The 24,617-nt window shown below is 49.3% G+C and overlaps 8 protein-coding genes across 8 annotated transcripts; 3 read left to right on the top strand and 5 right to left on the bottom strand.

The window, feature by feature from the left end:
• Positions 1 to 532: 532 nt before the first annotated feature.
• On the bottom strand, positions 533 to 1,573 carry LACBIDRAFT_322684 (uncharacterized protein; the record flags this gene model as incomplete). Its single annotated transcript, XM_001875658.1, has 3 exons — positions 533 to 743; positions 1,017 to 1,248; positions 1,303 to 1,573. 3 exons carry the CDS (start codon positions 1,571 to 1,573, stop codon positions 533 to 535), a joined length of 714 nt encoding a protein of 237 aa, XP_001875693.1.
• A 795-nt stretch (positions 1,574 to 2,368) lies between these two features.
• LACBIDRAFT_322683 (uncharacterized protein) lies at positions 2,369 to 4,243 on the top strand (the record flags this gene model as incomplete). Its single annotated transcript, XM_001876080.1, has 4 exons — positions 2,369 to 2,672; positions 2,724 to 2,979; positions 3,042 to 3,613; positions 4,035 to 4,243. 4 exons carry the CDS (start codon positions 2,369 to 2,371, stop codon positions 4,241 to 4,243), a joined length of 1,341 nt encoding a protein of 446 aa, XP_001876115.1.
• Positions 4,244 to 4,584: 341 nt separating this feature from the next.
• On the bottom strand, positions 4,585 to 6,231 carry LACBIDRAFT_177284 (uncharacterized protein). The gene is made up of 7 exons (XM_001875657.1): positions 5,993 to 6,231; positions 5,855 to 5,936; positions 5,571 to 5,795; positions 5,361 to 5,511; positions 5,113 to 5,310; positions 4,879 to 5,054; positions 4,585 to 4,822 (listed from the first exon to the last, which is right to left on the bottom strand). The coding sequence occupies exons 1-7, from the start codon at positions 6,220 to 6,222 to the stop codon at positions 4,730 to 4,732; spliced, it is 1,155 nt and encodes a 384-aa protein (XP_001875692.1). The 5' UTR covers positions 6,223 to 6,231; the 3' UTR covers positions 4,585 to 4,729.
• A 4,024-nt stretch (positions 6,232 to 10,255) lies between these two features.
• On the bottom strand, positions 10,256 to 11,843 carry LACBIDRAFT_308769 (uncharacterized protein; the record flags this gene model as incomplete). Its single annotated transcript, XM_001875656.1, has 3 exons — positions 10,256 to 10,944; positions 11,006 to 11,428; positions 11,477 to 11,843. The coding sequence occupies 3 exons, from the start codon at positions 11,841 to 11,843 to the stop codon at positions 10,256 to 10,258; spliced, it is 1,479 nt and encodes a 492-aa protein (XP_001875691.1).
• A 1,464-nt stretch (positions 11,844 to 13,307) lies between these two features.
• On the top strand, positions 13,308 to 14,532 carry LACBIDRAFT_308768 (uncharacterized protein; the record flags this gene model as incomplete). Its single annotated transcript, XM_001876079.1, has 5 exons — positions 13,308 to 13,492; positions 13,566 to 13,737; positions 13,804 to 13,898; positions 13,955 to 14,225; positions 14,287 to 14,532. 5 exons carry the CDS (start codon positions 13,308 to 13,310, stop codon positions 14,530 to 14,532), a joined length of 969 nt encoding a protein of 322 aa, XP_001876114.1.
• Positions 14,533 to 14,656: 124 nt separating this feature from the next.
• LACBIDRAFT_292434 (uncharacterized protein) lies at positions 14,657 to 17,596 on the bottom strand (the record flags this gene model as incomplete). The annotated part of the gene is made up of 11 exons (XM_001875655.1): positions 17,145 to 17,596; positions 17,023 to 17,089; positions 16,777 to 16,940; positions 16,459 to 16,725; positions 16,309 to 16,405; positions 16,043 to 16,273; positions 15,865 to 15,991; positions 15,569 to 15,805; positions 15,299 to 15,514; positions 14,786 to 15,242; positions 14,657 to 14,707 (listed from the first exon to the last, which is right to left on the bottom strand). The coding sequence occupies exons 1-11, from the start codon at positions 17,517 to 17,519 to the stop codon at positions 14,657 to 14,659; spliced, it is 2,289 nt and encodes a 762-aa protein (XP_001875690.1). The 5' UTR covers positions 17,520 to 17,596.
• Positions 17,597 to 18,276: 680 nt separating this feature from the next.
• Positions 18,277 to 18,846, top strand: LACBIDRAFT_292433 (uncharacterized protein). Its single transcript, XM_001876078.1, has 2 exons — positions 18,277 to 18,628; positions 18,706 to 18,846. The coding sequence occupies exons 1-2, from the start codon at positions 18,342 to 18,344 to the stop codon at positions 18,794 to 18,796; spliced, it is 378 nt and encodes a 125-aa protein (XP_001876113.1). The 5' UTR covers positions 18,277 to 18,341; the 3' UTR covers positions 18,797 to 18,846.
• Positions 18,847 to 20,551: 1,705 nt separating this feature from the next.
• On the bottom strand, positions 20,552 to 22,870 carry LACBIDRAFT_292432 (uncharacterized protein; the record flags this gene model as incomplete). Its single annotated transcript, XM_001875654.1, has 5 exons — positions 20,552 to 21,879; positions 21,928 to 22,326; positions 22,372 to 22,387; positions 22,408 to 22,537; positions 22,600 to 22,870. The coding sequence occupies 5 exons, from the start codon at positions 22,868 to 22,870 to the stop codon at positions 20,854 to 20,856; spliced, it is 1,842 nt and encodes a 613-aa protein (XP_001875689.1). The 3' UTR covers positions 20,552 to 20,853.
• Between the last annotated feature and the right edge of the window lie 1,747 nt (positions 22,871 to 24,617).

Here is a 24,617-nt window from a genome sequence, read left to right as displayed (position 1 = left end):
AATCATAGACGGATGTAAGGAAGCTGGAATCTCGCCCTGAAATTCATCATCGCAGTCAAATCCCAATTTGATCCCATTGGCGCTGGGAGCATAACATACTTTTTTTTTGGAAAAATCACCAGTTGTAGCCAAGTACGCCTTTCATTGACAGCCTGGTCTATTCCAGGGGCCCGCGTTACAAAGGCTTGGAGAATCGGCGATATAATGCGCTGCGTCCAATGGTCGAGCGCCGACTCGGGAAACACGTAGGGTCATTTTTGTTTAGGAGCTTTCAGATGCACTGATTCAGGCGGCCGTACCGGGCTGTCCATCCCAGTTTCCTTCGATTTTCCAGAACCACATTCGCGGATTTAGAGAGCAGCTAGCATACGATCGTGAAGCATTGACACTGGCGGAATGATTTTGATTTTCGGATCTAATTGGTTTCGAATTTCGGGAAATTCCCATAAGTTTCCCACTGAAGACATCAGTTTCGGCGATGAGAGTCGCAATGAGAGCTCGGTGGGCTTTGAGCGTCCACCACGATTACCCCTCAAAAAGTTCCTGTCCCAACCATAGCACCCCACCAACGATAGCTACGATCTTTGCTGGTTTTTTCTTGGATAACCCTCCTGAGGACTTGGAAGACGAGGATCCTGTGGCTGTCTCGGGAGATGAAGCCGCTCCGGGCAAGGTGGAGGATGCGACTGCTCCTGGGGAGGTGGAAGCCGAAGATCCTCCTGAAGACACGGAGGACGAATGTCCTACGAATGCGGAAGATCATCTAAACTTCACGCTTGACAAAATCCTCATTGGGGCATACAATTTCGAACCGGACGCGTCGAGCACGTACACGTACAACCACTCCGTGTTCAGCAAGACGGGGTTGTCGAATGGTGAGCATACGCTTGTAATCACGACGGGGGGAACGATGGCGGCGGTGTTGTTGTTCGACTATGTCATTTATACGTAGGCTCCTCTCTTCAGATAGTTCGTTTGTAGGGTTGCTGATTGGCGATCTTTTTCATAGGACTGACGAAGCGGCGGGTGTGACTTCATCTGGAGGACATTCGTCCTCCGCGTCCTCAGGAGGATGTTCGACTTCCACATCCCCTGGACATTCGTCCTCCCCGTCTTCAGGAAGATCTTCGACTTCCACGTTCCCAGGAGCAGTCGCATTCTCCACCTCGCCTGGAGCGGCTTCGGTTTGGGTTGTTGTGGTGGTGGTGAGGACGGGGGAGGTTATGAAGAATGCGTAGACTGCGCTTCCTAATCAGAAGTGAGTAAGAAGAGGATTAAGGGAAGGCAAACGAAAGGACGCACCATTGAAAGTGACGCTGACCGACTTAGGCGTACTACCAGGATAAAAAGTCGAATCATGCCACGTCCCATGAAACGCCTTGCTAACGTTCGGTTTGGTGGCACAATCTGAGCAAGTGGCGCCTTGCTGCCAGTCACCTACGGGGGAGTAGACGGGGTATCTGCGGGTGATGGGGTCCCCGTATTGGTCGTCTATTGTGCGGTTGACGAGGACGGCAGGGGAGAGGGTGACGAGGGTGAAAAGAAGGGAGGTGCATCGGAGGATCGCAGGCATTGCAGCGAGTTGGATGGAGAGCACCGCCTTTTATTCAAGATCATACAGAGCGGTCATCGCCATCTTGAAGGAAGCTGTTGACATTGATTGATATTGATTGAGGTGATTTTTTTGAGCGCACCTAAGGGATGACACCTATTAGTTCGAAGCCTTCTAAGGGAAACGGGTGATAGGCCTATGAGGCTTGCCACTGTCGATATGTAAGAGAAAGAGGGAGACCATATCATCAGGAATAGGTGCTCTGGAGGTCACAGTTAACAGGAAGCTAGGATGTAACAGGGCGGCAACCGACAGGAAAGGATGGCTCGTTGTTGAGGTTAGACTGCGTCCTTGTCGGCAACCGTACAGGTCCTGACTAAGGCTTGGAATCGTTGCCAAAGAATTGGGCTTCGATCGTCATGTGCTAGGTGGTCGAATGAATTCCTCTTCGTCAACTGCTATAATGAGCAGCATGATGGAGCTTTGCATAACGCGCCAGTGCTTTCCCGTTCTCGGACAGCGATTTGCCTTTCAATAACCCCAACAATGAGGTCCGCGCTGGACTACTCAAAGGCCGCCGCACAGCGCTTCAGATATATGATATCGCAATTCTCGGGTGTAGGATGGAAATGAGAAAACTGTTTCGTCGTGATTTGGAATGAAAAGGGTACAGATATCTATAAATAAACTTCATCAGCAAGTTCTGGTTATCATCAAACTGCCAAGTTTCAGACGATGGAACTGCTTCCCTCCCTCCAGTGCCCCAAGCCTCTTTTCTTAAAGGCCAATCGAACGGACGTCAACCGTTAATCAGCCATGTCGCAGGATCTCAGAGTCCTTCGACGCAGGCTAGTAGTAGCAGCACTGATCATATCCCTCATCAACTGCAACCACCACACCGCCTCCGCCATCCTCGTCAATCGCACAATTGACGATCAGTTCGGCGACCCTATCACTGGTACATACCCTACCTACTCTCCCGCGGAGGACTGGCAACCCGGCGCCAACTGCTCAGACTGTTCTGTACGACCAGATGTTACCAGGGCTTTTGACGGGACATGGCACGACTCGACCTATTACCCCGGTGATTCGCCGCGAACAGTGACGGTGACGTTTACCGGTATGTTATATTTTCTAAGGACTCGATCTGTCTTATATTGGTCTTATGCAGGGAATGCCGTGTACGCCTTCTTCATAACCCCGCCCGTTTTGAATGCGTCTTTGACGACCGCAACGTATCTAAATTTCACGCTTGACAATGAGCTCAGCGAACGGCCCTTCAATTTCATTCCCTATGGATCCGATACATATACCTATAATCAGACCGTCTACAGCAAAACAAATCTATCGAACAGCCAACATACGTTGGTGATGTCGACGGGGGGTTCCCAGGCCGGGTTGTTGTTATTCGACTATGTAATTTACACGTAGGCGTTCATCTTCTCAGTGTTCGAGGCGTGCTAAGTTTTCTTTTTTTTTTCAATGCTAGAGTTGACACGAGCAATACGACGACGTCTTCCGAGTCCTCTGGAGGATCTTCAAAGACAAAATCACCAAACATCGGAGCCGTCGTTGGCGGCGTAGTCGGCGGTGTAGCCCTGCTCGTTGCTCTCGCTCTGCTCACCTTCTTCTACAGAAGGAAGACGACGAAACGCCACTCTGAAGTAGACCCACCCACACGGGAACATCGAGAAGAAGGCCAATTTCCAGCGGACCTAGTCATCCCCTACGCCGTGGATGACTCTGACATACAACCCACCACCACCACATACTCGCATTCAAAGTCTAGCAGGCCAAGCCAACATCCAACCATTTTCTCAGCCCTTTCCTCCGACCCCCCAACAAGTCCTTCCAACACCGCTCTTTCACACAGCACCAAAGCCCTCGCCGAGGCTAGGCAGGGAGATATTAATAGGAGGATGGAAGCGGTGGAACAACAAATTCGGACACAGGCGCCGCGGTCTGGTGGTGGCGAGGAAGAGGATTGGAGGACGACGGCTCAGCATCTTAGAGCGGAAATTGGGAGGTTGGAAGTGGCGTTGCAGAGTCAGTGGGCGCAGGGTATGTCGGATCAGCCTCCACCGGAGTATCTGGAAAGACCACGTTGAAGTCTTGCGTTTCTTCGCTTGTGATCCATTCTCACTGAGTCTGGTTGGGATCCGTTGACTCTGTTGTCGCAACTTTTGTATAACCCAACGCAACCAGATACTAAACCTTTATAAAAACCTCGGACAAACCAGACGTTAATGAACGGCTTCGCAACTTGTGAGGCTATTTTCAAAGCCTTCCAGAACACCATACTGAAAAAAGGACTTTGGAGCCTGTCTGCTGCTCTTGATTTACTGGCTGGCTGGTATCTGTCGCTTTTTTCATGGAGTTCTGCAATGCGTGGAAATTGGCGCTTGCGATCTTTTTCGCATACGGTTCATGATATTCTGGAATGCGCAATCTATGATGATGATTCCCCGAATTTGGCGACCAGGACATTCAAGTAGGACATTTTCCCCGTATTTCAATCTGGTACTTCCCATCTCGTTCATGATCATGCTCGACTTCTCAACAAAACGTTTTGATCTTTATTCTATCCGCAGCTGGTACCGACCCGAAAAATTCACGAGACAATGGCCTCCTTCTTATCTTGGTATTTTGACCCCAACACGAGGCTCTCATTGGGACCTAAAACCCACCTAACTTCACCATTGCAAATTCAAGCAAGATGTTGTAGAAGGACAGATCGAGCCCGGAATACAACCCCCGCCTCGTGCTGATTTTTATTGGTCAGCAGAGCTGATGAAAAGAGTCCCTGGCCATTGTTTCGAATGCAAGTACCTATACCCGAATAAAGACTCAGACAAACTGGATGTTGATGAAGGGCTTCGCAAGCTGTGAAGCTATTTTTACAAAGCTTTCCAGAACCCCATAGTTGGCGTCAACTATTTTGAAGGGAATGCTATTGGATTAATGCGATGTCTGACTGGGGGTTCAACGCGTGGATGGAATTTAGCGCTTTCAATCCGAGTCTTTTTCGCATTGGGTTGAAAGCTTCATGTTCATAAGAGCGGAATCTATGTAGCTACTCAATCCTCGCAAACAGTGCACTGAATCTATGGCTGGTGAAAAAAACTCCTGCGGCCAACTTGAAGGGATACTACACAATTTATCGACCTTGCCGCCACTCTACTTCGCTTGCGGTTTAATAATCTGTACGGCGGGGAGCTGGTCGAGGTGGCCCGCTGACTTCAACATCCAGCAAGGTTCTCGACCGTCTCCCTATTTCGTTACAAAACTGATGAGTGGATTGTTTCCCCGTTATTAGGAGCACGTACAATCATCCAACCAGGGAATCCTAACTCAAACGGCTCCACCGCCTCCAAGAACTTGATTTGTTCGTCGCTCAGAGAGATATCGAGTGCTTCAAGGTTTGCCTCAAGGTGCTCGATTTTCCGGCCACCAATGATGGGGAAGACATAAGGCGTTTTCTGCATGACGTATGCGATGGCAACTAGAGTTGTGATCAGCTTTTTTTCTGTGAGAAACATGCGGCTGAGGTAGATACACACCAGAGGTAATACTTTTAGCTCCAACCTCAGAAGCGACCTGTTCCAAAGCTTTGCAAACCCTCTTCTCTTTGTCGGTGCGTTCCCAATCAGGACCGAATATCATGCGCCCTTTCTCCCCAGTCTGACGCCGTTTTTCTTCTTCCTCGTCGGTGCGGATTTTACCGGCCGCGAGGACGTTCCAAGGGGCTAGTGCCAGACCTGATTTTCAATTAGAATGGTGAGGTAGATGTAATTAGCCTTGTGGGTACCTTCAGATCTAGCCATGGGGATGATCTCGCGCTCAAAGGAGCGGTCCAGGACGCTCCATGCGCCTTGGTAGATGACGAATGGAGTCAAAGCGTGATCCCGCGCGTATTGGTTAGCCTTTGAGACGACCCACGCTGGCGTGTCGGATACGCCCTGTGAATTTCACAACAGTCGTTAGAAAATGCCTGCTAAAATAAAGGGGTAAAGCTTACGAGGTAGAGGACTTTGCCTTGTTGAACAAAGACGTGCAAAGAACGCATGACTTCCTCGACGCTTGTGTCCCAATCCCACCAGTGGAGGTATAAGAGGTCAATATAGGTCGTACGCAGCTTCTTAAGCGACGCTTCAACGGAAAGGTGCAGTGACTTTGTGCTGTTTCCGGCGTGAAGGATCTTTTGCTGCACGGAAGTGTCGGCGCGTTTGAAGTTGGTGCTGTACTGAATAATATAAATGTTGGGTTATTTTCTTGCCAGGTCTGGCTGTGAACATATATCACCTTGGTCGCAATGAAGAGTTCGTCTCTGATTCCACGACTTTCAGCCCATTCGCCGATGAACTGTTCTGATGTTCCATCCTGGCTTTGATTTTGAAAGCGGTTAGATTATGATTTAAACATTCGCAACAAAATACTCACTAGCCATTCGCTGTGTCGATGAAGTTGCCCCCCTTGTCGTAGTAAGCATCCAAAAGCTTGAAACTCGCTTCCTTGTCCATAGAGCCCATGCCAAATTCTTGCCACTTGTTCCCAATGCTCATGGCACCGAGCTGAAGCGGAGAAACGTGCACCGAGGCATTCGGGGACAAGAGTCTGTATCGACCGAGAGCTGTTGGCGGCGGCGGTACAGGTGCAAGGAGAGAAGACATCGAAAACTGTTTAACAATACATCGTTGACTGACTTATTTAAATGGCTCTGAGACGAGTGGATGATTAATCTATGACTTTGTTTTGGACGGAACCGAAAGTCAAAGATAGAACCCACCTAGATTGATCCGAAATTAAAATGAGATGGTTGAGGGTGTCTGCAAGTCGGATGACGGCGCGCTTCCTTCCCTGAAGCCTTCGTGTGTAAAAAAACCGGTGAAAGCTTAGAGATTAACTGAGCACCGTGTGTAAGTTTTTGTATTAACCATGGACAAGCGCTCTTACCTACACCACTGTTCCAAGCGTGCATGCCTCTGGGTGATGAAATGCCCATTACCTGAAAGCAAGATAATTTCAAACGTACTTCCAAGCATAAACGGACGCGTCAATCTCCATAATAGAGCGAGTTGACTCAGAGATACACCCCGATCGATGTTTAAGTTGACGTGATTCGACGTCCTGATCCTGAATTCCGATCTCGGCGTTGTAACCTGTTCAAAAGACGCGTCAGCCTGCCGAATTGCGTCAATCTCCAAAATGGGTGACTTTCCGTAACTCAAATTTATAAAAATGAATAAATCTGACCCTTATCGGAGTCTGAAATGAGAACTTCACACGAGAGTTTATTGGAGTGAATAAACCGTAACGCCAACTGATTAGATTCTATTAGATTTAATGCCTTCCTTGAATAAACTCACTTCCCTCCCATCTGGCCTACTTTGAGGTCATGCAGGCCCATGGTTGGGTGTATCATAGCTGATACTTGATCTACTCAGCCAACAAGTAAGGTTACACAAAGAATGAAGCCCAGAAAATGTCAAATGGGCTGAAAAGGGCCATGATTCAGTGAGTTGGTGTTGAGAAGAGTGTTTGTGGAGGGAAAAACATGTTCAGGGAGGGAACTTTGTATCCACAATAAATTGGTACTGCTAATGAACTCTGTAGTGGTATAAAACTATAACCAGAGAGGGCAGAATGTCCTCACCATAGGAGAGTTGCGTGAGGATGAGCCGAGCTGACTAAGCCAGGTGGGAAGGAAGCGCGCCCGAGAAGGAAAGGTTTCCTCTTGGCAGGGTTTATTCGTGCGTTTGAAATCTGTTCGAGGGGTCCGTACCCTCTGAATAGATTAAGGTTTGTAACTGGGTTCCAACCAGGAACTCCATCAAAGTTGAACCCTTACAAGACTCGGCATCCCGGCAAAGGACCCTAGATCTTGTCGATTTATTCAAATCTAGAGAATTTGTGTTACGGAAAGTCACCCAATGACTCAAAAGTCTAGAGATACGCCCCCATGTTGCCCAAGAGGTGTCAGATCGGTCGATCTGCTACGTGAATGATGGCAGGGTACCCCCCCACCTCCCCCCCCAAATAAGGAAATACGGCAATGCGGCAGCGTTGATGGCATCCTATCATTCTTCCACCATCTCCAGACGCATCGTAGGCAAAACGACGCGTCCTCCTCGACATATCCTACAAAAACATGTCAAGGCTTGATGTATAATATACTTGTATATAGCTTATTTTCAGCATCAAATGTGCCTTCATCTGTTCATAGTTAACTCGTCACATAACTGGGTTTCATTTTTCAGCGAAGAAACCAGCCTCTACTCGAGTGATGCATCTCCTGTGCCCAACCTACATCAAACATGGGTATGACCACACATCCAACCCCCTTTGTCGGCATCAAGCTAGTAGACCCTATAAACTCAGTACATCTGTGGTTGCATTGTTGCAGAGGATCCTTTCTTACTATCACCACATCAACAAAGAGCATGTCCAGCTCAAATGTCCTACAACAATCATGTTTTTTATCAATATCCTTCCTATACCAACACACTGTTATCTTTATTGACTTTCGCTGAACTTTTCTCTTTGTGAATCAGTCACTGCTGGTGATCCTATTGATGAGCCATCACCTTGCCGCTGACATACCGACCCTCGGAAATTACCGGTGTCAAGCTCGCGTGGCCAGATCACACGTCGCAAATCGACCGATCTGACACCTCTTGATGTTGCCCGTCCGACGCCGATTTGATAGTTCGTGGTTCAATGTCCTGACCCTGAATTCCGATCTCGGTGTCGTAAAGCCGCAGCGCCAATTCGATTGAGATACAGTCGTGGACAAGCAAAGCCCACTAATAAAAATGGAAATTATTGATGGCTACCAAAGTGCCCGGAAAACGTGCAGATACGTTGAGGGAAGCTTCTGGCCAAATTTCAGCCAAGTCTCACGAGCCGTTTTGGAGAAAATGGCCATATACAAAAATAGACCCTAAATTTTTGGCCGGACACCAAAAAGTGCCAAGAAAAATATGAAAAATAGCGGAATCGCTTCCTTTCACGGAGAACAATCTGCCCATCAAGTTTCGAAACAATTTATCGAGCGGTTCTTCTGGAAAAAATTGCCAAACATTGACCCAAATTGGGCACTTAGTCACTTTTTGATGTGACATCTATCACGGGACTAAGAAATTCCATCACACTAGCTTTCGAAATGCAGGGAAATCCCTTTCTGATAGATTCTTTGCCCTTTCTGAGTAGCTTCCAGCCGAAGCCCAGCACAGGTACCAACTTTCGATAATTTCTGGCCGGTTTCGACCTGTTTTTCTCCCCAAATGTTGCAGTTTTTTGGTCCAAAATTTTGGCCACGCCAATTCCTCGTGGGAAAAACTTCGGAGGTGCGTTTTTCGACGCATTTCGCAAATCTGAGCCAGAATCTGGAAAAATCTCAGCTCTAGATACATTATTTACCAAGATACCAAATTAGTGGGCTTTGCTTGTCCACGACTGTAGAAAGCGCTTTGCCAAGAAATTTAACGATAGGTTGTGGGAGAGTAGTTGGTGCGTCGATGACTCGATGTTGATACTACGGTTGTGGTTGAAGAATATCGCGCTTGAAATGTGTGATCAAGCGAACGAGGGTAGTGATGCCATCAAGTGTCAGGTGGCGAAGGACAGGACGCGCAGGGAGCTGAACTAGCAACTCAACCCCAGTCAAAAATGACTCGGGTTATTCCGAGGTAGATCTGATTGCCTAGAATTGAAGCGATGTAAGGCAAATGTAAGGTGTCGTTTTATCGACAGAATTCTATACAAATAGATTTGAGTTCGATCCAATTCGATATTACACGATGTAAGCCATGTACACAGTGCGGTTTTTAGTGTGGGTCAGCCTTGCAAATCGCCTGAAATATATCTAACTCGATTGATGCTCACACAAGCCACGCAAATCGGCCATAGTCACTGTGACTCGGCCTGATCGGAGTTGATTTTCACCGACTCAACCATAGGCCTCGCCATCGCGATAGTATACAAAAGTCCAGCAGATCATTGACGTGACGACGGGCGTCACGTGATCGCGTTATGGAAATACTTAGCCGACAAACATGTCCGCCGGACATTCCAAGTATACCTTGCAGGAGCTGAGAGAGCTCTACTTACAGCTATCGTTTCTCTTGCGTTCTTGAGACGCTGTAAGTTATTAACCGACGCTCCATCTGCATAACGCCCATGTTTATTCAAATTTCTCAACGTGTAAGTACCTCCAACTTTGAATCATGCACGAACTTGAAATCGATCTGGCAGCTCCGGCACAATCCTAACGTTTAGTGTCCGACGCGCTAGAACACTCAGATGGACACTGGAAACTCACAGTACTTAATCGCACCTAAGAGCAGCCTCCTGCTTCCCGTGCGTCTTAGTACTAGATTACTTGTTGCACGCTTTGAACAGATAGATCGCAATTCGAACTTGAATGAAGGTGATTCTCAAACCCACCTCTTCAGATAGTTTTTTTTTTCTTTGCTATTTTTGCTATCGTCCAGCCAACTCCCGTTGAAGTTGCAACAACTTTTTTTTGGAAATGTTGGAATCGAATAATGATCATTTGCCTTCTGTGAATTAGGTATAGTGCGCCGAGCTGCTCATTTTTTTTTTGGCTATTAGTTACATAACTATTGAGAATTTAGTAAAATTCCTCTCAAAACGTCCATCCAATCCATAACTAACATGTAAATTTCAAAGCAACAGAACGCCTCACCCCAAATGACACCAAACATTCCCCCACCGATCCTGCGCACCCCCGACCAAACCCTCCCCCTCATCCCCATCCGCCCCATCAACATACCCAACACCATAACTAGCAGCCGCATTAAACTTCCTCGTCGGGCACTGAAACTGTAAGAACGGCGGACAAGCCCTATCCACACTCGTACACGTCTCAAGGCACGGGAGGAGTTGCGTATAATCCATTTGTGGGAGGATGGGGTTACGTTGGGTGGTTTGTGGGAGGAGGGCGGATAGCACTTGTTGTTGTCCTTGATTTTGATTTGGACCGCCGCCCATACCGGGAATGGGAGGTAAAAGCGACTTGAGCGCACTAATCCCCGTCTGCGTAGGCGTAGCAGGAACCCCCGTAAACGCACTTGGACTCCCCACACTCGGCTCACCACATCTCGAGAACGACACCGCGCACAACCATCTCCTATACTCCCTCTGACAGTCTCCACAGTCTACTAACGGGGAGTATCGGTCCCGCCCGCAGGCGTGCGTGGTTAGTGTTACGGTGAAGTTTGTGAGGTAGGTTAGGAGGGTGGATGTTAGGTTTGTTGGGAGGTTTGTGGTGTCGTAGATTGTGTTGCCTGTGGGAGGTGCGGGGAGCGGGACGGCGTGGGATACGCCTGGGCAGAAGGGGAGGGATGCGACGAGGGGGCAGGGGAAGGATGCTAGCGAAGCGGTGGATGAGGGTGAGTGGGGTGGATGGGAGGGTGGGTAGGGAAAACGTACCTGATTTAGTTGCGAAATAGATAGGACCAGCGACTTTGGTGCCGTTTTGTATAGCGTAGGCGGTATAATTCGTACTAGGCGACAACCCCTCCAAAAGCCACTGTATCCGCCAACCTTCTTCGTCTCGGAGCCATAATGATTGATTCGCGATTGTGCCAGAGGTATTTTGAGAAGAGAGGAAACAGCCCGTTTGCGGGCCTGACGCGAGAGAGGAAGAGGAGGTGGGGGAAAGGACGAGGGTGTAGTTGGGCGGTGAGGATGGCGGTGTTTCTGTGAATGCCAAGGAAGCTGTGGGGAGTGTGTAATTTGGGTATGTGGGTGGTGGGATGGAGGGTGTAGCGAAGGGGGGAGAGAAGAGGAGGGCTTGGTTGGATGTGGTGTCCCCGAAGAAGGGGAGCTCGTTCAACACCTCGTGTATCGGACCTGTTCATTGTTAGAAGTACCCAGGAGAGCATCAATGTCAAGACAGACCACTATCAGAAACACCAATCTCAAAGGAGACTTGGGCGCCGTTACTCTCCACCGCCAATATACCATTCTCAAACAGCCCCGTCCAGTTCCCATGTCCGTTCTGCAACGCTATCTCAAAAACTCCCTCACCCCCACCCGAACCCGGATTTTTAGTAGTACTAGCGTTCGAGAGGAAGAATCGTGGAGCGGTATTTGAGTTTGTACATAGCGCGACTGATATTGTAAGTTGGTTGTCATTCGAGGGTATCGAAAACGAAGGCGGGCTTGGGAGCGTTTGCGTGTTGAGCGAGGCGACGGCGTTGATCGATAATTGCTGTGCGTGGACGATGGCAGAGATGAGTAGACAGACCAGCGCTTCGGGTAACATCAAAGTTGGAGAGAGAGAGTCAAGGATTGCGCTAAAAATAGATCTCCTCCGTCTTCCCGTTCAACCGCTGAAAAGACCCGCTTCAATCTGTATTAATCAAGGCCAACTGCTTCCAGCTGCTTCTTTCAAGATGGCGATGACAGCTCAGTATGATCTTGAATAAAAAGCGGTCCTCAATGCCTTTCATCCAACTCGCCAACGATGCCTGCGATCCTCCGATGCACCTCCCTTCTTCTCACCCTCATCACCCTCTCCTCTGCCGTCCTCGTCAACCGCACAATAGACGACCAATTAGGAGACCCCACCACCAATACATACCCCGTCTACTCTCCCGTAGGTGACTGGCAGCAAGGCGCCACTTGCTCAGATTGTGCCATCAAACCGGACGTTAGCAAAGCCTTCGATGGGACATGGCATGATTCGACTTTTTATCCTGGTAGTACGCCTAAATCCGTGAGCGTTACTTTTAACGGTCTGTCCTTTCCTTGCCTTCCGCCGTCATTTCTCTTTTTACTTACTCACTTTCAAAAAAAAAAATTAGGAAGCGCAGTCTACGCATTCTTCATAACCTCCCCAGTCCTCACCACCACAACAACAACCCAAACCCATCTAAACTTCACCCTCGACAATACCTTCGTTTGGGCATTTGATTTCACACCGGACGCGTCGAGCACGTACACGTACAACCACACTGTCTTCAGCAAGACGGGGTTGTCGAATGGTGAGCATACGCTTGTGATGACGACGGGGGGGACGACGGCCGCGTTGTTGTTGTTCGACTATGTCATTTATACGTAGGTTCCCTCTTCTTCGGGTTGTTCGTTCGTTGGGTTGGGTTGCTGATTGGTGTTTTTTTCTCTTTTTCGTAGGACTGACGAAGCAGCGGGTGCAACTTCAGCTTCATCTTCCGCATCCGTAGGGCATTCCTCCTCCTCTGCGTCTTCAGGAGGGTCTTCTTTTTCTACGTCCCCAGGAGCAGTCGCATCCTCCACATCTCCCGGAACGGCTTCTTCAGAAACAGCCGCAGGATCTTCGTCTTCCAAGTCCTCTGGAGCGTTATCAAAGACTGGTTCAGCAAAGATCGTAGGTATCGTCGGTGGGGTGCTATGGTCGCTACAGGAACTTTTTTGAGACGCATGTTGGAGTTGTGATTGAAAATGTTACATTGCATATACCCGTTTTTTCTTCTGCCATCTCGCCTTGACAATGAATGAATACCTTGGCTGTTCCTGACCCTGACATCATCTCCTACAAAAATTCTTGTACCGTCCCGTCCACTGAATGTTTCTTGAGCTCGCTTTTCAACAGTCCCCCACCATGACATCGACAAGCCTCAAATTGAGCCGAACTTCTGCCGATCGACGTCTTCGGATAACCCGGTCCATCCATACCACTCATTCAACATTCTCCCTCCTTTCCCTACCTCCTTTCCATCCCCACCACCCCCTCATCACCTAACCACCAATGGTCGAAGTTTCCCCCACACCAGGACCAGTCCACGACGGATTCGCAGGCCACCTCGGACACCTCACACAACCCCAACAAGCCTTTCTAGAAACCTTCCGTGAGAACCTCACTTCTGCCGGACTATATACCCCCGCCTCGAGCGACGGAACCTCGCCTGCGTCGTGTGACGATGCTACGCTATTGTGCGTTCCCTCTCTTCCTTCCTTCCTTTTTTTCCTTCAACCTTCAGAGCTGATTTGAACATACTTACTGTAGGAGGTTCCTCCGCGCCCGAGGCTTCTCACCCACACACGCCCAAACCCAATTCGCCGCTACCCAACAATGGAGGAAAGACCATGATGTCGATAGACTATACCCCACTTTTGACGGTGATGAGTTTGAGGAGGCCAAGAGGTTTTATCCGAGGTGGACGGGGAGGAGGGATAAGGTGCGTTTTTGTTCCCTTTTTTTCAATATCTTACATGCTGAATGAGGGATTGGGTGGGGTGGGTAGCATGGATTACCGCTATACGTATACCGTCTCGCCTCGCTAGAATTGGTGCAGAAGGAACTGGACGCTGTACCTGCTCCAAGACGGTATCAACGGATGTACGTCCCCCTCCTCCTTTCCTTTCCAATCCCTTTCTAAATCTATCCCAACACAGAATATCACTCTACGAATACATGACCCTCTTCACATTCCCCCTCTGCTCCTCCCTTCCAAACCCCTCCTCCTCTTCCACAACACCCACACCCATATCAAGCACAACATCCATAATCGACCTCTCCCACCTCTCCTTCTCATCCATCTGGAAACTCCGGCATCACCTCCAAGAAGCCTCCCGCCTCGCAACCGCAAATTACCCAGAAACGCTAGGGATGGTGGTTGTTGTTAACTCGCCTTCGTATTTTCCTACTATTTGGGGGTGGATCAAGGTTTGTTCCTCCCTTCATTTACCACGGTCGAGAGTTCATTTAACACGAACGGTAAACGCAGGGATGGTTTGACGAAGGCACCCGAAACAAGATATACGTTCTCGGTCGGGACCCAGGTCAGACGCTGCGTACCCTTATAGACGCACAGAACCTCCCCAAGGCGTATGGAGGTGAGCTGGAGTGGACGTTTGAGGATGAGCCGAGCTTGGATGAGGATGCGGGGAAGGCGGTTGGGGGGGAGATGCCGAAGGGTCCGGCGGTCTTTGTGGATGGACGGGTGGAGAGGTTGGGGAAGAGTAAGACCTGATTAAGAGAACCTGCCGGAGGTGTGCACGATATATTAGAGATAGATTCGTGTAGATGTAGATGTATCGGATAATTGGATTTGTTGGAAGAAAGATCGTTGGTACATTGAAACGAGATCAGAACGTTTATATTCCATGTTCTTCGATACAAAGAGATCGTACAAACTGCCAATCCATCTAATATACAGATTACATTCCAGTCCAAAAGTCCATTCACGCACTAGCTCGCTTGGGAGGCAACTTCCCCGCACACACCGTCACCTCCGTCGCCACCGCCTCCGTCTTCAAATACTCCTGCGTCAACCTCACAAAATCAGGCATATGCTGATAATCATCCAACTCAATCGTAACTTTAGCCCAATTCTCCGGCGTAAAATGCTCAATCTCCTCCGGCTTCTCACCCTTGAACCATTTGGAGAACAAATCAGGCTCGACTTTCTCCACCCACCGCTTCTCCTGGATCTTCTTGCCTACATTGAAGCGGTAGTATGTCCCCACCGCGTTTAGTGGTTCTGCCAATTTGTTTGCGTGCTCTGCGTTGGTGGTGAGTGTTGCCATGCCTTCCAAGAGGACAGCCGCTCCTACGACGTTGGTGGCCAATTCGACGCCTTGAGGTGCCAGGGAGACGTTGGGTGCCATTCCGGTGCCGATGGTCACTAAGCAGCCAAAGGGTCGTGCAAATCCGTAATAGAGGTGGGCTTCGCCCATGAGTCTGTAATGCATGATTAGAAACCCTGGAATATCCTCAAACCAAAAAGATAGACGCACAAAAGGACGGGATTGTTGAAGCCCATGCCGCCGTCTATATATTCATAATCACCGAGCTTCATGCGCGGGAAATACGTGGGGGCTGCAGATGTTGCCCTGCTCGCTTCCCAAATCTTGTAATCGGCCCAAGATTTCTCGACGTTGCCATTGATATACGTACGCAAGTGGGTTGCGATACGGTTGCTAAGGTCGTCAGCACGGCAAGCGACGACAAACCTAGCAAAGAACGATTGATAAACGAATGAATGCACTACAAGAGTGACAACATACACTTTACACCCATCGACGGGGTCACGCATAGGTGTGTCCTCGCTGCCAGAATACTTCTTGATGACGTCCTTGACGGCTTGTTCGAGGACCTCTGCAGAGTATCGTGCACCAGTATCCACACCATCCTTGATTTTGTTTAGAAGACCGGCGGAGAAGATCTTGGAGGCCAGGGTGTTGTAGGCTTCGATACATTCGTCTATCGACATTCGCAAACGGCCGAGCATCAGCGCAATAAGCCTGCATCAGAAACGAACTTAGTTTGGAAATTGGGGGTAAAATTAGAGAAAAAAGCATACCCTCCAGTGCTAGTTCCCGCGATCATGTCAAAGTAGTCACATGGCTTCGCATTAGGGTCACCAGTGATCTTGTTCATCACAGCCTTGAGGACGTAAAGGGAAGATATGCCACGGACACCACCTCCATCTGGACAGAGAAAGTGAACAAGACAGCGCACAACAACGAAACTCGGCGTACCAAGGGAAAGGAGTCGGAGTGGTTTTCCGCCAGCTCCATACTGCCAATCTGAACGCAACTCTTGTCCCAGGAGAGTCGTTTCAACGGAGTGAGCTGCCTCGACACCTTTTGGAGTCGCAGCATCCAAAAACTCCTCAAGCTTCGCCTGAAGTTTCTGATTGGACTGCGCGACGCCGTTCCAGTCGACGATTGGCTTGGCAGGTGCACGGTGTGGTCCTGATCCCATGTAAACTTGACAATGGATCAAAAGATGACTACAAACAGACCTATGTTGGAGATTCGGACGACGAGACGAGCAGAGTGTCCATGGAGCTGCCAGCCTGGGAATCGAGCGCAGGCACGGACACCAATGACGTTTCCTGGCTAGACGAATGATATTAGTTACCCTGTGGATTATCATGGTATGCAAAAATCACCTGGAGGAAGCTGAGAAGGTCTTGCTGATGCAGACTAAAGAGTTTTCCTGTTTGCTCTGTGTGTTCACTGGAATCTTTGGTAATGTCGTGGCTACGCCATACCAAGGCCCGACCATCTTTGACATTTGGTTCTGTTGCTTCGGGCGTTGCGAGAATGACGAGATCGAACCAGGTCCAAACACCCGTCGTATCCTCTCCTTGGTTCCCATGCGCCTGCGTAAAGAGCTGAAGGTCTTGAATCTTCGCGATAACGTCTTCATCTAAAACCTAATGCGGCATGAGTCCAAGACGATAGACCTCGCTGAGGAGAATGCTGACTGGGGTGGTAAACCAAATGGTTTGAGCCTGATCCTGAGTCAAGGAAGCAACCTGACAAGCCGAGGTAGGGACCAAAGTATAAACGCCGTCTTGAATAGTATCCGGGATGTCTTCAGGCGTATCCTGGGTAGAACTCAACGTCCATGACATTGGCGTGAACAGATCTTTGAACGACAGTCAGTTTCGAAAGATGGTGAAATGAATGGGATATGCAACCTTCGTCCAGAACCTTTGCAAGTAATCTACCAGCTCGAGCGTTATTCACCCAGCCAGGATACCTGGCGCAGACTCGTACCCCAACAACGTTGCCGATCTATGGTTTTTATGAACATGTCAGATCAAGATCAAGTCTGCTAGGGTAAAATTACCTCGAGAGCATCGAGCAGATCTTGGCGACGATCAAAGACAATTCCAAAGTTTCTTGCAATAGAGGTTTTCAGGTCCAAGGGATCAGTTCGATTCCCATGGCTTCGCCAGACCAGCTCTTTTCCATCTTTGAGGCGCGGCTTATCCGTATGAGCGTCTTCGAAAATCACGAGCTCAAACCAACTCCAACTTCCGGGCTCTACTGCCGTTTCATGACCTTGGTCAGAGGAGTCGGTCTGGAGCTGTAGCTGTACGGCACGATAACAGAATGGTCGATCGATTGGATCTGTCTTGAACCAGATTTGAGAGACAATTGCCTCGCTTGTTGCTTCGACGAGTACTGGAGTTGAGGTGCTCGCTATTTCTTTGACGGACATGGTAATGGTGGATCCTGAGCAGTAAATTGATATCTACCCCCTTCCTTTATACAGTTGGGCAGGTGTGCGAGCGCTGGCTAAACAACGGCGCTCAGGTAAACTCGACGCTCGAGATGGGCGGTGGGCGTTGACAACTCCTTGTGGTAGGCGCGCAGACCGTAGACGATAGAAGGACAAGGTCGGCCATTTGTAGCCAATTGTTCTGCGGTTCCTGTACACGTTGGACATGTCAGGAACGAAGCGGACAGTTGTGCCTCCGACTTGGCAGGACACCCAAAAGAGTCCTCTTCCGCTCAGCGCTGATTCGGCTGAGGTGGGTATGTAAGTCTGGGGTAAGTTACTTTGCAAAATTATACATGGATGCCCACATACCCTAAATTGCCATTGAACTAAATCAATAAAAAAGCCTCTCCTCATTCTAAGTCAGCAATAACCTCCGCGAATAACCGCGGCTAGTCCTCTTGAGGCAAGAAGCGCAGACGCCGTTCTATTTCATCGACAGACAGGGCATCCCCACTCTGAATCATTTGAATACAGAAAAAAAAAAGTTGAAATTCGAAGGTTCGCTGTGACGCCCGAGAAAAAGGGTGTGTATAATGGGTCCAAGCGAGCCTTTGGTTGTAGAAAAGTGGATTTCGCGAGAAAGCTTGCCCTAAACTGGACTAGGAACTGCGAACATGTGACTTGAATTGGGCAGTGACCACACCTTGAACACTCCACGATGTTTAACGTTCAACTAGAACACCCATGTCAGCAGACACCAAACGAAACGATAGGGAAGGCGATTGCGCCGACTCACCCATCCTCGACGGTGACTTCGTCATGACTGAACTCGTGCCCACACCCACCACGTTCACCTCTAGCTGCAAGCCAGATGCCCTATTCATATCCGCTGTGCCACCATGGAGAGAATCTGTCTATATGCACGGCTCACCTGTTCAGTGGCCAAGAATAGTGGTGAAGATGATGGAAAACGAAAAGCAGATCAAGCGTTTCCAAAGGCCCTCGGAGACCCCTAGAATTCATTTGAAGTTCTTTAGACGCCATCTGAGTAGTGTTCGCGCCGAACTCTGCAAATTCTCATCCTCAAAGCAGCTCATGACTGTAATGTATGACGCCATGCTCGGCGCGCAGCTTGCTTTCACCCTAAACACTCTAATTTATTCCCAAGCCTAAACAGCTCATAAGGAGGCGTACAACAGGCTCGGTTTGACTCATGGCGACATCAGTCCTGGAAATATCAAAATGACGAGAGATGGGAGAGGGTTGTTACTTGACTGGGATAGTTCTGCGTTGTACAAAGATGCTGGAAAGTTGTCGTGCTAGGAAATCCGTTGCGCGATCCCGCACTAACTGTAAGAGGTTAAAATGCCGTTGTGGGACAGAATCGATTAGGATAACAATCTTACCCCATAGACCAGGGATTGTGGAGAGTATGCTCGGCCGTTGGGATTGACAGAGGCAAGAGAGTACGGGGTGTGGGGAGTGAGAGGCCCGTCGATCTCGGATCACCTCATGTAGATTGCGAGCTTTATAGTGGTTGGGGCAGTTTCTCGACCCACCAGCTGGAAGATGGAACTGGAAGTTCATGGAAAGGAGTTCGACGTCCAATGTTTGACAACATTTCAATATGATCTCAGCACTCAGCGCTCAGCGGGCCAATGCGTAAGACGCTCGAGTTCAATGGCGTACGCAACAAGAGGTGTCCAATGATTACGGACGTTAGATCCACCCCTTGTCAGCACACTCGCAAGTTCACTGGTACACGGGAACCATCTCCAACCAAACCTCCAATCTCTCGCCGAATTGGTGTATCTAACCTCTCCAAATTTGATCCAACTCGTTTACTGACAACCAGTCGTAATCCCCCCTGGGCAGTGTGCCGCCGTGTCAGCCATTTTCCGAAAATTTTCACTTGTTGCTTCACGGTGACTGCAGTGTTTTATCGAAGGAATTTTGGCCACCTTATTAGGTGGTGAAAGGCCGATAGTCGTCGACTGATTCAATAGATAATCTTCGGGATTATCGTCCATGCTTCCATCTTCAGCACGGTCCTCTGCTGCGCTTGATCAATCCCAAGTAGCGGTGGACTCCTGTCCTGTGTATGTTTCACGTCAAGCCTCATGAGGCTCTCGTTCTGACTTTGAGAAGCCAGTATCTGTCTCGAATCTGGTCGCCAGTGCACCGCCGTGCCAGTGTCGGACTCAGATGCAGCCATTGTCCTCCACTCGATCATTGCTTCTTGGTTGTAGCAAGGAATTTTGGCTGCCTCAAGAGGCAGTGATGCGCCCACAAAGCCTACTAAGTAAGCCTAAACGATTAGATCGATAACCCTGGAAATCGACGACGACCTGGAGCTCCATCTCATCCCGATTATCAAGGCTTTCCGATGTCCTTTTTCTCCGCCTAGTAGGCCCGAGAAACTCGACCGTCATTTCGTTAACCCGATTTGCGATACAATGGCCCCTTCCTAACTTGGTATATTGCAATTGGCGAGGCTGCCATCCCCGGAAACCGCATTTTTTATGCCATCGTACCACGCCTACTACCACCCAATAAAAAGTCACTGGCCCTGAGATTCGGTGAGATTTTGCAGAAGGACAGATTCACCCTGGAAAACAGTTAGTGCCCCTGCCTCGTGCCGATTTCTACCAGTCAGCAGAGGCAATTACAATGCCCGCTAACAGGTGGTTCAGAGTGCTAATGCATAATGTCCCAGCATTAGGTCTTCCATTTCTAGCTGAAATATTTTCCGATGAAGCGGGCTATGATTATGGACGACACCGTTTCAAATTCTAAAATTATGCGGCGCAAGGTCGTCACGGTTTGAGTCCAGTATCATCGCATTACGCTGCTCTGGCCCGTTTGCCTCATTCTTGGAGATGACTGCATGGTTTACATGAAAGGGTTAAATAGCTTATGCAACACCACCGCGCCCCCGCGATACCTTCAAACCCACGAGGCTCCTTTTCGATGAGGCCACAATCAAAGTTCTTGGAAACCATTCCAGCTTGCCCTCTCTTTTGGGGGGAAACATTTTCGCTTTTTGCGGACTATCCATTCGCATGGCGTATTGTGGTATACATAATTTACTGGGGGCTTGAAGGCCTCCTCCCAAGTATTCGCGCGCTCAGTGGGTGTACAACAAATCAATAAAGATAGCGGGGCAAAGCCCAAAAGGCCCTAAAAGCCAACGTATGTAGTCATCGTAAAACTAGTCGTAAAAATCGTAACTTCGTAAAAAAAATCGTAAGCATGCACATGATGGAAAAAGACAGAGGCGAGTAGAAAGGAAAGAAAGGTGACGGTACACAGTACAAAAAACCACTCCATCTCAACTCTGCGCCTTCGTCCTAACCTCACGCCAAAACTCTTCCCACCTCGGCGCCCTCTGCTGGCGGACACGCTCATGACCGTCCCTATCGCCCTCATCATCGCTCTCCTCCGCTACCGCTACAGACTCCCGATGAGACCCAGGAACGACAACAGGCGGAGATCGAGCCCTATACGCCTCCTTCCTCGCAACCGCTATTCGATCCACAGCCTTAATTAAAGAAGGCGTCGCAGGTACCGGTACGGCGCCTGGCATAGGCATAGACATAGGCGGCGAAGAAGCCTGAAGCCTCCTCAAAAACCCCGGACTCCACCCCTCCTCCTTGCCCTTGTTCCTTTCCCCGCCCTCGCCCTCATACTTCTGAACCGTTAGATCCTCCTCCTCCTCATAATCCGAATAATCCAAAACCCCCTCCGTCTCCCCAAACCTCAGTTTCTGAGACTTGAGTTTCGCTAGTTCCTCGTCGTAGTCGAGTTCGTGCGGATAGGGATAGGGATAGGGAGCGCGTTGCTTTCCCGGACCTAGACGACCTTCTACAAGCGTCGGCGTTGATGAGGTCGAGTAAGACAGCGAGGGTCGCGAAGGTGGGTTCGACAACGATGGCGATGGTTTCTCGTCGATATCGGAATCAGAATCAGAGCTCATCTCATTGATAGCACCAAACCTGACTGGTTTCCTCCCTTTCGTGTTACGCGACACCCTGACGTTTTTATTAGATCTGGATTTCTTGAGGAAGGTGAGCGGGGAAGAAACGAAATTGGCGTCGTCGCCGCCCTTTGTTGTTGTAGAACTCCGTTTGATCTTCAGGGGAGAGGTAGATTGTGGGAGGTCGTGTAGTGTGAGGGGTATGGTTTTCTTCATGTCGCTATCTGAAGGGAAAATAATGTCTTTCGAGGGGTGGTACAGAGGCGCTGACGAAGAAGGGAACCACCGATCCCAGAAACCCGTTAAGGGTTGGAACGTCCCCGCGCGGTCGGCTTGGTTGGGAAGGTTGGAGGTGTAAGTGGCCAAGTAACTGTCCCATCTCTACGGAGGGAATCAGAAAACGCATTGGACGACATTTGAGAAACGTACCTCGTCAGGACACTCTCCCAGCCATCGGTGGAGAGCCCAGTCGGCTATCATGCCAACATTCAGAAAGACACCCCACGCAGCGCTCATCCCCTGCTCTTTACCGGATCCCCAGCCATCTCCGTCTTGGACCCACAATCGCTCCCAGATGTTCGCCCAGGGATCGACTTGTGGTTTGGCCAGGAGAGCAATGGAGAGTACGAGGCCGAAGGCCCCTGTTGATGCGGTGGACAGGCGAAGTAGAGGGTGGAGGAGGAGAGTGGAAAGGCGGGGAATGACGGTGCTGATTAGGACGAGGATTGTTAGTAGGATTGTTATTACAGTAGTAAAGATGACTCGTGGTGTCAGTGATGGGTGGAGGATGACGCAGAGGGAGAGGGAGAATAGAGTACTATTGTTATGCTGTTTGTTAGGCACAAGAAGCGACGAGTAGAGAGATCGACATACCCGCCTGATATACTCGCTAATAGCACAGCGGCGTACCTGTATCGTCCGGAAAGGAAAGTGGTGACGATACAGGATAAGATCCAGACGGCAACGAATGATTTGGAAGATAGCGCAGCGGAGGAAGATGTCGCAGGTATGAGAAGGACAAGGAGGGTAGAGAGATGGACTTCAAAAGACGCAATTTGTCAATATACAATTGCAGATATTGATGTGAAAGAAAAGACATACGACCAAAAGCGTACCCGCTCGCCAGTCCCCCAATTCCACCTTCAAGAAGCCATGAGAATCTTCGCTTCTTTTTAGGAGAGTCAAAGGCACCAGGAAGCGAAGAATAGTTGGAGGCGTCGCTACGTGGAGTGAAGGAGCGCGATCTGTCGATGGTAAGGAACGTGCCTGCGAAGGTTAGTAGGACGGAGAGAAGGAGCAGCGGTAAGGAGTACGCTAGGACGTAGGGCGTGGTTGGGAGGAGAAGGGTGAGTTTGGAGGGAGTTGAAGACATGTCGTTAGATTCGTAAATTCGTCGAGGAGGGCATTCGACCGTCAGTAAAGGCTGATGGTACGAGGAGGACGAGGAGATTAGTTTGGCAATCACTAGATGAACAAAGGATGTCAAACACGTCCCTCAAATTCACGACCACAGTCGGACCACTGCGCGTATCGGTGATACCTTGGAAATACACTTCAAGAGGTTGTCAAGAGGTCCTCTCGAAGGTAGTTGACTCCTACATTATGTTTGGGCAGGCAAGCTGACGCGTTGTCTTCAGTCTTTTACCAAGCTTTAACTGTAGATCCAGATTACAGCAAAAAATATCGCTATGCTGAAGCGGACTACTGACAGTTGTCACCCGTTCCTCGCCGTTTTGTTTACTGATTGGGACATTGGAAAACGTACTATCGTCTTAGACCATGATCGCGACAACGTCATTGGCCAATTGTCTACAAGTCGGTCGACAATATATCATTGAGAACCAGTTTTCAATGTTTTCTCTCTTCGCACCTCGACCAGCTCTCGGTCGGCATCGATTTTTATCACCCAATTCCGCGATGCACATCTCTCTGCTTCAGCTCGGCGCCATGAGCATTGGAAACAAATGGCAACAAGTTGGCATGAGCTCCATGACCAAGAAGGCGAGTTTCAAGCTCTTGGACGCTTACTATGACAATGGGGGCAAATTCATCGATACGGCGAATAGCTAGAGAGTGTTGCGTTACGACAGTTGCTATGAAATTACAGCCAAGACGAAACGTCTGAGGAATTTATGGTGAATGGGCTCAGGCTCGGTGAATCAGAGACGCAGTCTTCATTGCGACCAAGGTAAGCCGGGCCTGGCAAAAAATAACACAACATTTTACATTATCTAGTATAGCTCCAACTTCAAATGTGGCGACGATTCCGTGCAGCAAAAGATCCTTGACCCCGGAAACAGCACGAAATCACTGCACATTTTCGTGGAAGCGTCGCTCAAGAAGCAGCGTACGACCTACATCGACCTCTTCTACCTCCACTGGTCGGACACGAGCCTTGGGGAAGTCATGCGCTCTTGCACGCCCTTGTTCAGCGAGGCAAAATTCTCTACCTCGTATATTTCAAAAAGCACTTTCTAAGGACTGTTCGGAAAATTGCAGGGTGTATCTTGGATCGGCTTTAAAAGCCAGCCAATACGCACGAGACCACTCATTGACTCCATTCGTCATCTACCAAGGCGCATGGAACGTCCTGGACCGCTCCTTCCAGCACGAAATAATTCCTATGGGTAGATCTGAAGGTACCCGTTCCTTCAATCAAACCCATCTCACAATCCTAACATCAAAAAACCAGGCCTAACACTTGCCCCTTGGAACGTCCTCGCGGCCAGTAAAATCCGCACTGACGAAGAAAGCATCGGACAGGAGAGAAAGGCAGCATGTTGTTTGGTCCTAATTGGGACCGCAATGATAGAGAGAAGATGGCATATAAAGCTTTAGAAGAAGTCGCGTCGGAGATGGGAGCCAATTTGAAGAGTATCACTTCTGGTATGTGCGACGTCTTTCCTTTCTTCCTCAACTGAAACTTGATCAAGACAAGAATGCGTAGTTGCTATTGCATACGTTGTGCAAAAAACGACCTACATCATCCCCATCATCGGTGGCCGGAAGGTTGAGCATCTACTAGCGAATCTTGAAGCGCTCAGTATATCTCTGAGCGAGGAACAGATCAAGGAGTTGGAGGTGGTCGAGCCGCTCGATCCTGGCTTCCCTGGGTGGAT

Source organism: Laccaria bicolor, genomic scaffold (assembly GCF_000143565.1).
Source record: "Laccaria bicolor S238N-H82 LACBIscaffold_3 genomic scaffold, whole genome shotgun sequence".
NCBI lineage: Eukaryota > Fungi > Basidiomycota > Agaricomycetes > Agaricales > Hydnangiaceae > Laccaria > Laccaria bicolor.
Note: the sequence above shows the minus strand (reverse complement) of the source record. Positions and strands in the feature narration are given on the sequence as shown.

What these genes read in the sequence shown, in the direction of transcription:
- LACBIDRAFT_177284 (XM_001875657.1), bottom strand. Translation starts at nt 6,222, where the DNA reads ATGTCTTCTCTCCTTGCACCTGTACCGCCGCCGCCAACAGCTCTCGGT. An exon ending in ATCGACACAGCGAATGGCTA is followed by an intron (nt 5,937 to 5,992) that starts GTGAGTATTTTG and finishes TCAAAATCAAAG; the next exon opens with CCAGGATGGAACATCAGAAC. An exon ending in CCCCATGGCTAGATCTGAAG is followed by an intron (nt 5,311 to 5,360) that starts GTACCCACAAGG and finishes ATTGAAAATCAG; the next exon opens with GTCTGGCACTAGCCCCTTGG.
- LACBIDRAFT_292433 (XM_001876078.1), top strand. Translation starts at nt 18,342, where the DNA reads ATGACTGAACTCGTGCCCACACCCACCACGTTCACCTCTAGCTGCAAG. An exon ending in AAGCAGCTCATGACTGTAAT is followed by an intron (nt 18,629 to 18,705) that starts GTATGACGCCAT and finishes AAACAGCTCATA; the next exon opens with AGGAGGCGTACAACAGGCTC.